The 15,290-nt window shown below is 38.3% G+C and overlaps 1 protein-coding gene across 12 annotated transcripts in view; it reads right to left on the bottom strand.

Moving 5' to 3' along the window:
• Positions 1–15,290, bottom strand: part of LOC124161368 (tropomodulin) — a 167,034-nt gene that overhangs the window by 15,619 nt on the left and 136,125 nt on the right. For 11 of the 12 annotated variants that reach the window (XR_006865363.1, XR_006865362.1, XR_006865360.1 and 8 more), the window contains exons 2-5: positions 5,276–5,428; positions 5,022–5,189; positions 4,797–4,917; positions 2,853–3,073 (exon numbers count right to left, since the gene is read on the bottom strand). Coding sequence is in view for 4 of the 12 variants with exons in the window: in XM_046537705.1 (XP_046393661.1) it covers positions 2,853–3,073; positions 4,797–4,917; positions 5,022–5,189; positions 5,276–5,428 (663 nt within the window). In the remaining 8 variants the exon portion in view is untranslated. Of the gene's footprint in view, positions 1–2,852; positions 3,074–4,796; positions 4,918–5,021; positions 5,190–5,275; positions 5,429–5,733; positions 5,886–15,290 lie in introns of those variants that run through there. The other variant, XR_006865364.1, reaches the window with a different exon arrangement.

Here is a 15,290-nt window from a genome sequence, read left to right as displayed (position 1 = left end):
GTAAATTATGTACAAGATACACATCTACAGAAAAGAAATCAAAAACTGATTCAACTGGATAAAATTGGATTGGATTTCATAGTTTTACTTAAAACCATTTGCCAACACTCACATATCAACACCAATAATGTGGTGCTCTCATAAAATTAAAAAGGTAATTTTTTTACATTTCTAGATAAATAAGTCAAAGTTGTTAACGCATGCAAAATATGACTTCATGATTCTCAATATTCTTGTTACTACAGAGCTTCAAAGTTCGCGAAAATTACTAAATTCTTTCGCACTACAAGAACACACTGTGATATCAGTATGCGGGCAAGCAGATTCGCTCCATGGCAATAACAAAACAATAGCGACAATAACAAACATCTACGACGATACTTATAAGTTGAAGTGTGTGTAAAAATTGTTGTGAATACTTTAAAAGTTTTTACGGTGCACATATTGCGCCTCCAACTGTTGCACATAAGGCTGTCTCTGTCTTCTCAATGATGCATTCTGGGAACAATCTGAAGGTAGATTAATTCATTGTAATTATTTCTTCTCCAGGAATGAAGATTTCTTGGCGCAGAGTTTAGAAGCCGCAAAATTGAAATGTAACATAAATTAAATCAACAATCTCGATCGCTATTAATATAAAGCTTGGTTTTTATCTCATTTAACTACTGTCACTTACTCATTGCTTTTAATGTATACTTGGTGCAATATTGTAATGTGTAAAGTTAACGTTTTGGAGGAATAAAACGGAACATATTTGATGGCGATTTACTAAGCATTCCTGAGGTCTGGAAGAAAGGTTTGCGGTGAGTCGCAGTAGTTTGATAGCTTCAACTGTTAATAAATTTGAGCATTTGCACTGTTGGGGCTAAGGTGACACCGGAACGTAAAGTGAGACTAATTACCATATACTCTGGAAATTGCCATAGATGAGGAGGATGAAAAAGTATTAAGCGCTATTTCTCAAGACTGCTGCATCTTCCAGTATCCATAAATTCTATAAAACTGTCAATTATTCAGAATAAATATTTCACACGACTGATGATGAAATAAACATATAAAGCTATGAAAAAGTGGAACTGAGAGGTACATAAGTTTTTCTAAAACTGGGAAAAATATTGTACTGGCACCGCGTAAACGTATTGTTTACTGGACTCTGACGTTATGTTCAGCCAACATTGCGATGGGTCATTTGGAGCACAAGAATAATATACAATTTTCAAAGTGGAATTTTAAGAATTATACGCAAGTTAGAGATGAACTGCTTTCACTGTGATTTTCAGGATGAATGATATTTTTTTATCACATAATCATCCATTTTCAGTGGAATTCCCCACTCTGTGCATCAGGTTTCAGAAGTACATAAACATATAACAAAAGGTTTAATAGCATAAATTACTTTCATTGACAATCACATCATCACACTATGTGAAATCATGAGACATATAATTTAAGTATGTAAGGAAATATTCAGTTACATTAACTAATCTGCATTAAAATTCCAACGGTTCCACCTCCCCTTGATCTGGATTAAAAACTGGGATCCTCTGAATTTGTGCCAGGTGCTCTAAAACTTTAAACTACTGAGGCATCTTCTTCCTCTGCAGAGTTCAGTTGACTTTAGAGGACAAGTGGGTAGTGAGGAAAAAGATGCCTTGGCAGTGATAGAGCACCTGCTGAAATTTCAGGGGATCCAGTTTTAAATTCAGGTTAAGGCAAATGATTTTTTCACGGCAGAAGTTATTCTAAAATGCATGCTAACGGCTAGACTGTAGCTAAAAGGCATCTAGATTTTAAATCAAAATACCAGCCTCAAAATAATAATTTAACTCGTGAATTCAATCGATTCGGCTTTTACTTTGTGAAAATCCATGTTGAAATAAAATAAACAACCCTGGTAACTTTTCACTGGAAAACGATTTAACTCAATTACAAACATTTTTATTTTTTTAAATCTTATTTACCCCGAAAACAGCACAATATGGCCTTTACTTCGGGGGCTTCAACAATTAACAACAGACGAACAAACACATCAATGCCCTGGATGGGGGAAATCTATCCAGGTGGGACTCGAACCAGCGACCTTTAGAATGGAAGGCAAGGACTTATTATAGAAAACGGCACAATAAGGCCTTAACTTCGGGAGTTTCAACAATTAACAACAGATGATCAAACGCAACAATGCCCTGGGTGGGGGAAATCTATCCAGGTGGGACTTGAACCAGCGACCATTAGAATGGAAGGCGAGGACTTACCGCTGCTGCCATAGAGGTCAAGGAATAAGGTTTAAAGTAACTTTTAGAAAATACCAATAAGTCTAGCCAGTGCCAGCAATAAGTGTGTAAGGACTGTGGCCATTCCACTTTTTATGGGACCAGTTGCCCTTCCGGTAAGAGTCAAAGAGGATGAAAACATGAAAGAAGATGAAACCAAACCACTCATAAAGGCAGCATTTCATGTAAATGGATTCACCCAGGTCAAAGTAGGGTTTCTGCACACTAAGCACCCAAACGAGTACCTCAACTGCACAAATGCTCAACAATCGCCCACCGACTCAAATCCGCTCATCTAGTAATACAAGGGCTACTAGATGAACGGATTTGATTCGGTGGGCGATCGCTGAGCATTTGTGCAGTGGAGGTATCAAAACCAATTGCATGACTGGTCTCATGCTCAAACAGCCTTTGGGAGTTCCACATTACCAGTTTTTGTTCACAGATTTCTTAGGAAAATTAAAGGGTAAAGCACATTCTTCAGCAGCTCTGAACAATTTTTTAAAATATGAAATCATTTTGCAAACTAACTAGGAATTGAATCAAAACATCTTCATGCATCAGGGATGGCAAATATCGTACCTTGATATTGTTCCAGTTGAGATCAATAAGACTTGAATCATCATCCTTCACTTGTTGAATGGTTTTGTCGGGGTCTGTGGTATTAGGTGGGTCCATAGGGAACGGCTTTGGCTGAGATGCTTTTGTGATACCATCCCAACCCAAGCCAATTGGCTGTCCCTTGTTAAGGAGTGATGCATGATACTGGTCCTGATTCATCATCGAATGGAATCCAAGAATAGCTAGAAAGAGAATTGAGAGCATATTTCTTATAACTAAAATAGGGTTTTTAAGGAAATAAATCCATCACAGTATTAATGGCAACTACAACAGAAAATTTGAGTAACGCGGGGTAGTGAATCAGTTATGACTACAAGAAGCAAAATGGACTATGATTATGAAAGGCTGGATAAAAATTGTTTTGAGTCATATCAAGAAAAATAACACAGCTATTTGACTCTTGACTATTATAACTCTTCTATTATATTCTAATCCCCATTTAAAGCAAGTATGGCTATTTCATATTTTAAAAGATGGACATAGTATGAACTAGTTAAATGATAAGAATCTGCACAACATTATCTTCAGTAGTATTGTCTTTGCAGCAGATGTAAAGAATAAATTCGTTTTATTGTGATTGAAAACTTAATTGAGTTATACATAATGTGAAATCAAATAATGATTAAAGACAACAGCAAGCCTTTGACAGATATGTAACTCCAGTAACAGAGCCAGTGATGACCATGTCAACTGGGATGGTTGATTGTCTAAGTTTCTACATTATCTGTTATGCATAACCTATTCCCAATACTAGCAACTTTTTCTTATAATCAAAACTCTATATCATTCGTACTGACTGTGAATGTGACCTTTACTCAATCCCCTGCTTCCACTATGCGTAAATGCTTACCTACCCATTATAGTTTGGAACCCATATCCCACACTCAAAGATCTTAAATGCTATACATTACTATACCATCCTGATAATATCTCAAGATTTGTATAGTGCATAACAAATATACATTTCACATCAAGGAAAAGACAACATTATTCAACGCTCATATTCAAAGCATCACTAAAATGTTACCAGGCAAGAGGATATCTAAATGCAGTTATCATTTTTTTAAATAACAAGACTTCACCACACTATGTTCAGGATAGAAAAATCATAAAGGGCGATTACACGTCGAATGAATCAGAAAAATTGCAACATAAATGCAACACAACAACTTGGATTTTCATGAAATTTGGTATATAAAGTTGGTTTACAAACATAGCTCAGCTAGCGCATTCACATAGCGCAGCTATTGTGAATTCAGAAAGCATTATTTCATAATGTAATTTTTTCTAAATCGAAATAGGAAAAGTGTGAAGCTTTCCATACTCATGCAACATATTCAGCAGAATTGACATATTGTATCAGATTTATTGTGATCACAATATGAAGGGTACTTTCAGCCATCTGACAAGAAAGTGGAGGCATGAATAATTTTGCCATGAAATTGGAACACTTCACAAGTTCAATGAGAGATATTTTTTCCACATTCATACCTAGCTTCCTAATCCATCCATATCCATACACATAGAATAGCAACTAAGGAATTGCTTTAATTACTCTCTCATCAAGTCGTTTGTACAGATTTACATATTTGTAATTAAGCTTAATTCTGATTATTTACTAGTTCTCAGATTGATATAAAAATTAATAGGCTACAAAGGATATTGAAAATGCCATTTAAACGACTAAATTCAAGCATTTTATGAAAACTGAAACTTACTGCAAGCGGTCAAGCTGCGATGCCTACAGCAAAGCACTCAAACGGAAATATACAAATGCATTTCCATTGTAATATTATAGTTTATCATTGCTATTTAAAGTTTATAAATAAGCAATATAAGACATTAACATATGACCATATGAGTCATAGATATACTAAGATAATAAACATGAGAAAAAGTACCAACCAGCAAGATCAATGAGCTCTTCCTGTGAGGCATCTGTGAGAGCAGCCTCATACTCATCGCCAAGGTCAATAGCAATTTGCTCATCAGCCTCTTTCTGCTGAATGTTCTCAGGGGGAATCCACTAAAATTCATACGTAAAATTAATCAGCATACATTACAAGACAAAGAATATTAAACTTGCATAAGAAGTTCATGAACTCCATCAGCAATTAACTTCGGACTCACTTTCTTGCCTCTAACAACTCCTGGTACGTAGGGTTTCACTTCTGGCATATCCGGTGTCTCCAAAGCTTGTTTGTTAATATGTTCAATAAGTTTTTTCCTATTTAATGGTCCAGTGGGACCCTTCTCACAGAGATAGCTGCACCTTTGTGATGGTGGCAGCAGGTTATCCTTCACAAAATAAAAAAAATCCATGAGCTCAAGCATCACAGTAACACCAGTAATAGGATTCAAAACAGTATTGCAAATCAACTTACGTCGGGGTCAACTTCTTTAGCTAAAATATCTATCTCTTCGGGCGACAATTGGGCCAGTAGCTGATCCATGTCCATGTCATCATATTCGGTAAGATCTTTACCGTACAACTTCCTAGTAGTAGCTGAGGTGGTGGTAGTAGTCGTGGAGGACGTCTGAAAATGTAAAAAATATAATATAATGAAAGCACTGCAGAAATACGACAAAAAACATCATTCTTATATGAAATCGGAAATTCTTTCTTTTCACTTTACACAAATAAGAGTCACTGGCTTTTTTATTAATTAAACATTCATTCATTTCGGCATTCAGTTCCGATAACCACGAAGACCTCTCACTATTACTCGGAAAAAAGCAAAATTCATCTCACATAATGCTTAGTGCATAATGGATCGATGACAACCATGGTACCGCTTATGCCAACTGTGATAAAAACATACATTATCGCAATTTTACGTACCATTTTTTATCAGAAAGCACCAAACTAACGACGAATTACTTAAAATAATTGAAAAATTAAGGTAGTGGTCCCAATAACTAAGATTATCAATAACACTTGGCTCGGAGAAGCTCCAACAAACATACACGCCCACTCCAACCACTTGTGCTCGAGCGATTGTGAATCATGAGAATCTCGCTTACAACGAGATTTCACCATCGAATGATTCGATAGATGCACTGTAGGGGCGCTACTTATGAATTTCGTTTCAGAGAAGTTTTCACATGGAAGTTATAAAATTGAAGTATAGCTAAAATTTTTGTTATTATGTTAATTAACCAACTTAATCTTGCAACTGAATTCACTATACTACAAAAGTATAAAATTTTATGAAGTTTTCACTTGGAGAGTAAAATTCTGAAGTAGATAAATTATTATTATTCGCATTCGCGTAATGTAATGAACTAACCCATATTTATGGAATTAAATTTGATGAAAAGAGCAAATAGAACATAAAAGGTTAAATCAAATTATTCGTATAGGCATTCGCTAAATTACTATTATGGAGAAATAACAATCACGTACATCTGCATATCCACATCGTAGTCAAAGAACACAGGCATTGGGCAGAAATTGGGCTTTGAGAAATATTTGCTAATTAACTCTGGGAAACCTCATTTTAGTAAGAATAAGATATAAGTTTACTGTATAAGAAGGGGTGTTTTTTATGAATTTGGTTCAGATAATTTTTCACATGGAAGTTATTCAATTCAACTCCAAATGAAACTGCAGTAATTATTTTCAACAGGATTCTTGTCTAATATACTGGATCATACCATAGCCACCTTGGCTACGATCATACCCCTCCAAATCCTCACTGAGTCACGTTGACATAAAACTATCAAGACGACTCTCAGTGAGAATAAAAATGTGTAGGTTTTAATCGGTTGAGAACTTTTTTTCGATGAGTGTGAATCAATAAACATATTTTACATACGTAATATTTCAGCTCTACATAGCACCTCATGTCATAAATATTAGATACTCAATGGCTTATTTAATTGCAAACGAACTCAAATTTACACTCTTCATATTAGATTATAACCATGAAACATTTTCGTTTCGATCTCTCCTCCAAGAAGCCCGTTCAAGAGGTTTGTGAAGAGGATTACTGGGAAGTACGAAAGGCTTTAGCAAGCGGGGTAAGTATGAAGGTTTATAACCCTCAAAATGCGGAATGTTCAGTTGATATGGTTGCGAGTGTTCCTCTTTCCATGAAATCTGAAAAATTCTTAAATAAAAGCTGGCATGTAGATACAGGAAAAATATTTTTGCCATTATCAATATTTATCCTAGTACTAACGACAGCTAATTTTTAATGTCGAAAAAGTTTCAGTAAACATATCTGTCCCCGCTCGCTGGTTTCCGCGTGTTAAATTTTAGCATCGCTCTTTTATTACTGCAAGGTTGATATGTGCTTAGTAATTATTATAATTTTTAGCATTCACATACTTCTAATTTTTAAAGCCTTTCGGGTTTGAAAATTATCTAAAACAAATTTCTAAAGGTCACCAAAGAACACTTATTTTCGCAGGCCAGGAATTTTATTGATTGTACGACTATCATGGTGGATTGTGAATAATAGTCGTGAAGTTTTGCCATTCCACCTTTTTTGAGGTACATGGGTAAGAAGAGTCATTGCATTAGAAGTTATATTACATTTATTGCCAGAAAATTTCAATATCTTCTATCATCTAGATCGGATTCAACGTGCAACGAATACGCGTTCCCTGAACTAAAGCTAATTTCCCAACTAAAGTTTTAGAGAAAAGCTTCCGTTTGATTAACTTTCACGAACTTTCACAATTTTTTTCTCAAGAACTACTCATCGATAATTTTCATGCAAGTGAATCTCAACTACCTCTATTAGTTATGGTTATAAAGATGTCAATTTCTTTACATTACCCCGCGGGCGATACCGATATGCTTAATGCCATCGTTTTCCATTATTTCTTTTAGGTGTTTGGTGATTAAGTCAATAGGGATTCATTAACACCGATTTGAGGTAAACATAATACTAGCCTAATAACACTAATAAACTAATAACATAAGCCAAGGTTATCCGTCATAGCTCTTGCAACTACCGGACCTGATTCATTTATTGAAAAAAATCAACCATCCTCGCTTTTCCCGGCGTAAATATAATGCGAAAACATTGTCTTCGAAGTTTTAGGAACTTTTAGGCTTGATATTTCTTTTCTCTTTTCATCATTTTTATCAAATTCACTGCGTGGAAAAAGCAATGCTTATCAACACACCGATACACGACGGGAAATGTTGTTAAACCGGCATTTTATTTAAACTGGAGAGCATATCAACACACCTTTTCTCCCGAAAACACAGGGACGCTTGAGTATGGACTTACATAGCCTGCCCTTCATCTACATAACGATTCAAGAGGGATAGAAGACACTCCTGGAGTAGGGCTTAGCAGTGGCGCAGCGAGGGGGGTTTTGGGGGATAACCCCCCCCCCCCGGAGCTTAGAGATTTTTTTATAAAAAAATTTTATATGAAAACTTTTGTAATTAATATTAGGAGGACGCATGACTCACAAACAAAACATCTAACGATTCACACAGCCGTAAGACTCACCATTTTGAACCATTTATCTGAAAAAATTTCTGGGGGAGGGCCCACCCACCTCCCGCTTACCCTGGCGGGTATTCCATACGCCCCTAGACTCTTCTGTATTAGTTGCGCCTCAAAACCCCCCTACACTTAATTTCTAGCTGCGCCCCTGGTGCTGTACCAAATGTGGTCATTAATCGCAACTCGAGTACCGGAAATTTTACTCTAGTAGGTACTTAAATGAATACATTATTACTCGAGTGAATAGTGAGTACTCAAAATATAACCGGAGAATACAAAATAATGTATAAACCACTCTAATGATTATTCCGATAACTCCAAAGTAAATTCAGACAAATATCATAGAAATGAGTGTCCCGACATGTGCATTTATGGCAGTACTTAAGCATTCGCTGTTCATTTCAGATAAATAGGTTTATCGATTCAATGGTGCTCACTGAAACTTCGTGTCTATGGGATTGGCCTGGGCATGTATTGTATCTATTTGAGTACTCAGGTCATGTTTCAGCACTCAAGTAATAATTTGTGTGACCAAGTAATAATTCGAATACTCGAGTAATAATGGATTAATTTCGGCACACCCTTACCTTAGGGAATGTGTCGTACTCATTACGTCGAGACCCTCATACCCTTACATCAACGTCAAAGTCCCTTCTGAAGAGCAGGGTGGAACCTTGTAGACCCCGTTTCTGAAGTGTACTCCTGGCGGTTCGAAATATATCTACATAATGACCTGCGAGCCGCATCTGAGGTTTTTGACAGGCGATGATTGTTCACCAGCATGTAGTATTTAATAGGTACCACGACTTCCGATACAAGTGTAAATACAGGATCGGGCTCAAACGAGGAAGCGCCTCAGGCCCTAAGCCATGTCCGCAATCCACTCTATCAGTAATGCCGACTGAGAGAGGTATTGGAAAAGGAGCCACAACCGGCGCCGACAGCGCCGCTCAAGAACAAACGTAACCGACGTCGTCATTGTTTAGGAAGGCTTGTACTCTTCCGCGATAATTTGCGCCCTTTACGTCGAGGGTATAAAGTAGGGCAAGGCAGGGAGGAAGGGGAAGGGGGGAAGGGAGAGCGGAGAAAAGCCCCGCTCTGACATTAGCCTACTCTCCAACAAATTCACCAAGGGCAGCTCCGCGCAACTTCCCTTCCAACGGACGGCGTGCTGCACTCAAAAGAGCAAAAACCTCTCTCACATTCGATGATCAAGGCAGGGTTGCAGGATATAGCCGATTCTTCGCACCACAGGTCCTTTGATTGATTGCTTGACCGACAGCGGAGGTTATTAAGAGCATTTCAGGTAGTTATTGTATGACTGAATTTATTATGCCTCGAGGTATGAAAAAACGGCTCCAATTATAACAAATTTCCGTGGGCGAGAGCAGCTAGCATATATCTTTTTGACTCTGACAGCAGCATGCCTTATGTTTGAATCATTTTGCTCCTTAAGTTCTTAATGCTCTCATTAATTTATAATTATTATTATACACTTATGTATATTTACTAATTTATTATGTTATAACGTAATCTATAATAGCATGTGTACTACATAGATACTACAGTATGCTCATCATGAATTCCACACTAAAAATTAAATCAGTTAAATATATGATTAAAAATTCGGGGATAGGAATGGCAATGGGTGTAAGAGTTCGTAGAACGATTAAATTTCTTTTCCACGCCAACAGTAGTGATCTCCAACATTTAGATACTACAGAGGAAGGTCTTAAAATATAGGAGCCTACGAGACATGACGGAAGTTATGGAATTGGATCGTTTTGAGAAATAGGATTCTTTCATGAGGTCGACATATCGAACAGGTAGGTTGGATTCCGATTGAGGAGAATGGAGGAAATAAAAGATCAGAAGAAAAAATTCCAGTGGTAGTCGAGAGGAAACCTGTTATGATAAACTCTAAATTTGGACATAGCTTGTAAACTTATGAAAGAATGGCTGAATGATTACGTTTTTTTCGCTATAACTTATCTTTTCCATCCGTAAACCGTATTCTTTTAATGAATGTTTCATTGTACTTGCGTATGTTTCATTTTTAAATGCTATGTAAACCCCGATATTGAGGCCAAAACAGAGCTTCTTTCGGTGATGTGCCATTAAATAAAAGAATTGTGATTTCTGGTCTGAGTGAACGATTCCATTTAACGACACGGCTTCCAAACTACCCCGGTTATGATGCCGATTCTTCAATGATACGGATTCGAACCCGTATTTGAGGAAGTTGCTTCGAAGTAGAAGGGAATCTGACAGATGTCGCGGCGAGAGTGAGATCGGATATCTTGAAACTCGTTTCCTAGAATTCAAAGGATTCGAGATTATGGAACGGAAGCACCCTGAACAAGGCCATTTTCTTATTAAGCTGCCGCTGAATATTATTCATTTCTTGTGCCAATAAGAAGGGTTCATACAGAAGGATTTGGTTCTTTCCCGGCGAATGCTGTTGATGAAATCTTCTCGGGAAATCAGCCGGGTGATGATGGCCATTGCTGCCAACGTTTCGATGGCCTTCTCTGCCATCGTCTCCAACAGTAGTGATCTCCAACATTTAGATACTACAGAGGAAGGTCTTAAAATATAGGAGCCTACGAGACATGACGGAAGTTATGGAATTGGATCGTTTTGAGAAATAGGATTCTTTCATGAGGTCGACATATCGAACAGGTAGGTTCACAGGTACCTCCCCAACGGCGTATATAAGCCCGGCAATAACCAGGTCCATCATTCGCCCTGAAGACGATGGCAGAGAAGGCCATCGAAACGTTGGCAGCAATGGCCATCATCACCCGGCTGATTTCCCGAGAAGATTTCATCAAAAGGGTTCATACAGTTACGCATAGAAGAATTGGATCCAAATCAATTGCAGATTTGTGTCCCACTCGGGGCAAAAAGGGTGCATTCAGATAAAAAAGAAGTTACATCATCACAGACACTATCTTAAATAGAAAATGTGGTCTCAAGTAAAAATTGTAATGGTGTCAATATTTTTATTGATGCCAGAAAAATTACAACAGTTTGAAAAAATTTAACTGCAGATTCAATATGCTTGAGTGTAAAAACATTGGCTAGCATGAATGTACCACTAATTTAATTTATCACTAATAACATGCACTGCTCTGCGAGACAGGGAAAAGTGTTTATTTGCTTTTCAACGGTTCAAGATCCCACGAGTTCTGATAATTTACCATGTGAGAAAATAGCTGTTATCTTCTTAAGCCTGTAATCGTAGGTTGCATCTAAACCCCCCCCCCCCCAGCCTTAATTCCCAGCTTCGTCCCTGATGAGTGAATACAATAAATAAAGGTCCACCATGTTGACTCCGTGAAAGTATAAATACGTAATTTAAAGATAAAAACTGCCAAATAGAGAAAATCTATAGATCATGCATCATTCATCAGTCATTTAGCTGAGATCCATAAACCGATTTTCCCCTCTTTTTCCAAACACAGCAAAGCATTTATTTTATGAATGCAACTTAGTCAACGCGTATTCCATAAAATGGACGCACGATAAGCAATTTAAGGACCGTTGGAATACGTTACGATTTTAATAAACGTTCTCAAACAACTGCCAAGCTTTACAATACCGGTAAAAAATATAAAATTTGTAGGTTTTACAGTTTAATCAAATATTAAGGTCTATTTACTGCAGCAAAAATGTTTTCCCCATGGTAGCGTGGCATTCGAAACCAGTGGTATTTGACAGAATAAAATGCTCTAGTCTCAAAAATTATGTAAAAAAATCTATATGAAATCATTCCGCAATTTAATAACATTCCTTGCCACGTGTCCTAGATGAGTTTGAGAAATGAAAAAATTGCGAGCAAAAAATGTTCACGTTATACGAGGCAATTCATACATTCAAAGAAAAACAGAAGGTAAAGCAATGAATAAAAATAGCATTCGGCGTGACGGGATTGAATTTTTACATTTCCCACTCAAACGAATACACCAGATTGATTTACCGCCTGCCTCCTTCCATTATCAATCTGAATCCTTTTTCGAAAAAGATGAATGCAGCATTTCACCCAATGACGCTGAAACTAAATGCCCTAACACTGGTTGCCATTAAATATTTTTATGAAAGGTATTCTACCGATTAAGGTGGAAGGATCAAAGAAAATGACATAGAATGTCGAAGCCATGGTCGGTAGTTGAGTTTCGTATTTAAGTGTTGAAATTAACATTTGTTGTTTTTATCATGGATATTCCGTTTCCTATGCAGCTAGGCGCCACTGAGAATATCCCATGGTCCACACGAACTTCTTGCGACAGGAGGCGCACAGCAGCGCCACGGGAACATTATAGGCGGGGGAGAGGGTTGGGGCGGGTCGCCACTCAGCTAGGGGATAGACGAGAGGGCACCCTTCAGGGGGTACGGAGGGGGGGGGGGGGGTGAGCGAAAGGGGTACACAAAGTATGGCTGGAGGAAGGGTCAAGGTCGAGACTCCAGTTCAGGGGGTCGCCGCTGGCGAGAGTGGCGCTCGGAATAGCCGACACTGCTCGCCTGGGCGCTCGCCAAAATGCTATACTTGGCCATCAGCAGGTCCGATTATTTATAGTGAGGCGGCGCGGCGCGAGGAGCGGTGCGGTGCGGTGCGGGGCATTGAACGAGCAGGGAGCGGCGGCAGCGGCGCGGGAAGCGGCCGGACAGAGATGACCGGGCCCAAAATTGGTGGTCCCTTCCCTCCGAGGAGGATTGGAGGAGATAAAAATCCAAATCGTCCAAGGAGGAAGCATCCGTCTTCGTCGAGGAGGTTGGAAGTAAAATTGAGGCACCACATTCATGAAGCAAAAATCCGTCATCTTTTGGTCGGCAAGTTGATATTGGGCATTTAAAACAAGTAAGATCGTTTGCGATATCTGAGAATCTGCGATATGAATATCTGTTCAATTTTTAAAGTTCTGGGGGAGTTCTATCCCCCTAACCTCCATAGTTACGTTACTGGATCGCGACTCGTTATTATTGTGCTGAGCGTTAAGGGGGTGTATCACGCGTCCCCGAGCAACATCTTTATAATTGAGACAGGGATAAACGTTTAAAAATGCCGATTCTAAATATATATCCTGACATTTACAATATGATACAAAAAAGATTTATGGTAATTTTCCGCAGTCTAAGTATCGGTCAATGTGGAAAAGAGTCGACTGTATACATCCTGAATATTTCAAGATGATAGCAAGTATATTAAGGTATTGCGTGAGAAAAAAAGATTCAATACGACCGTTCGAAAAAGAGGGATTTGTTCTCTTAGTAGTAGACAAAGAGAGGGATAGAACGGAGCAGAAGTTGAACAAATGGTCACATTCGGAATAATGACATAAACAATATTTTGCGGGGAGTGACCATTACCAATTCCTTTTCATGCTCCCTTATTCATGCTACATGGTCATACAGAAGGCCGAGCGGGATGTCCTGCTCATTATCCTCAAATATTTTTGTTCCATGTTCAATCTCATTACCCCTACAGCTCGTCTCGAGATAAAAAAAAACGAAAGGGAACGCAAAAAAGTTTGGCGACTTGCTCTCGAGTCTAGCAATCGGTCAGTTGAAAACTCCACCTTCATTTCAAAAGGACTGATGCGTACAATGCTATGTGATGTGAAATGAAACGAAAGCAAAAATCGGAGATTAAATCTACGGGAGAGAATGCGCAAAAAATTGCTCGTTTTTCTTTCGTTATTTTCAGCGGACAGATGGAAATAAGCCAGGTTTTTTGAGCAAATGACTTAAAATGGCTGCAGGGGTAATACTGAAGCATACAGAATGATAGAGATATCGCCAAAACGTCAAAATAAGTGGTAATCCTAAGGCATATATTTATGAAGTGCATATTTTTTATAGTAATTACTTGAAACACTTGTTCAGAATCCCGCAAAAAAGTGGGTAACACTTTCCAGTATGAAAGAGTTTCCAAAGAACCTTCATTTCATTATGAGAAATTTTATCCTAAATAATACGTATCAGACTTTAAATCTAAAGGGGAACGTGACTGATTCCCTGGTGGGTATTGTCCGAACCACTTGAAAAATTCCGTGCGAGAAATAGAATATATAAGTGGATTGAATTGAACTGTTTAGAGGATTTATTAATCCAGAAACATTCGCGAAAAAACCAATGGCTCCTCCGTTAACAATGCACTCAGTTTAAACGCAATTCCACATTAAACACAAATATTCAGAAATGAAAATTTGCTAGACACTCTTCGCCTAGGAATGCACAGAGCGAGTCTACACAGCCAAGGCTTAGGAGGAGGGAAGGGGAGGAGAGGAACTAGAGGCAGGGGAGGAATGGCTTGGGAGGTGGGGGGAAAGTGACCTCGCGATTATCGCACCCTTCCCCCATCACCCCCAGCCACCCTCCTTGGCCCTCACCCCCGCGAATCAACCCCCCCAAATCCCTCCGCCCCTCCCGCCGCCCCCGCAATCATTTCCAACGCTCCCTAAAAGCTCCCCCGCACGCCCTAGGAACAAAAATCGTAAATGTATTGGCAATAGGGAGACAGAAATAGTTCACCTTCCTTCACAGAGTACGCGAAACTGCCCACGTATCAAAGCATGCGCGAAATTCCAGGAGTTGGAGGAGAGGAGGGGAAATAAATAATCAGTCGAAGCGCACGGTTCAATCTACTGCAACTAAGGTTTCTGTTAAAGTTTAAAAGATGTACGGATTGATTGGAGCTTGGGTACTTACTTCAAATCATATATACTTCTAACTTTGTGCTGTATCCATATTAAAGGTATCCTATCAATGATGAATAGCAAGATTATTTGCTACATTTGTATCTGAAAACATATTAAACTAAACTGCTACACAACATTTTATTAAGGCATGATCTATCAGTTATTTAGCCTGATGTGTGTGATTTTTAAAATCAATTTAAAGAAAATTGATAATTGAATTCTGTTAT

The sequence above is a fragment of the Ischnura elegans genome, chromosome 1 (genome assembly GCF_921293095.1).
Source record: "Ischnura elegans chromosome 1, ioIscEleg1.1, whole genome shotgun sequence".
NCBI lineage: Eukaryota > Metazoa > Arthropoda > Insecta > Odonata > Coenagrionidae > Ischnura > Ischnura elegans.
The sequence above is the reverse complement of the archived record's forward strand: the minus strand, read 5'-3'. Positions and strand labels throughout refer to the sequence as shown.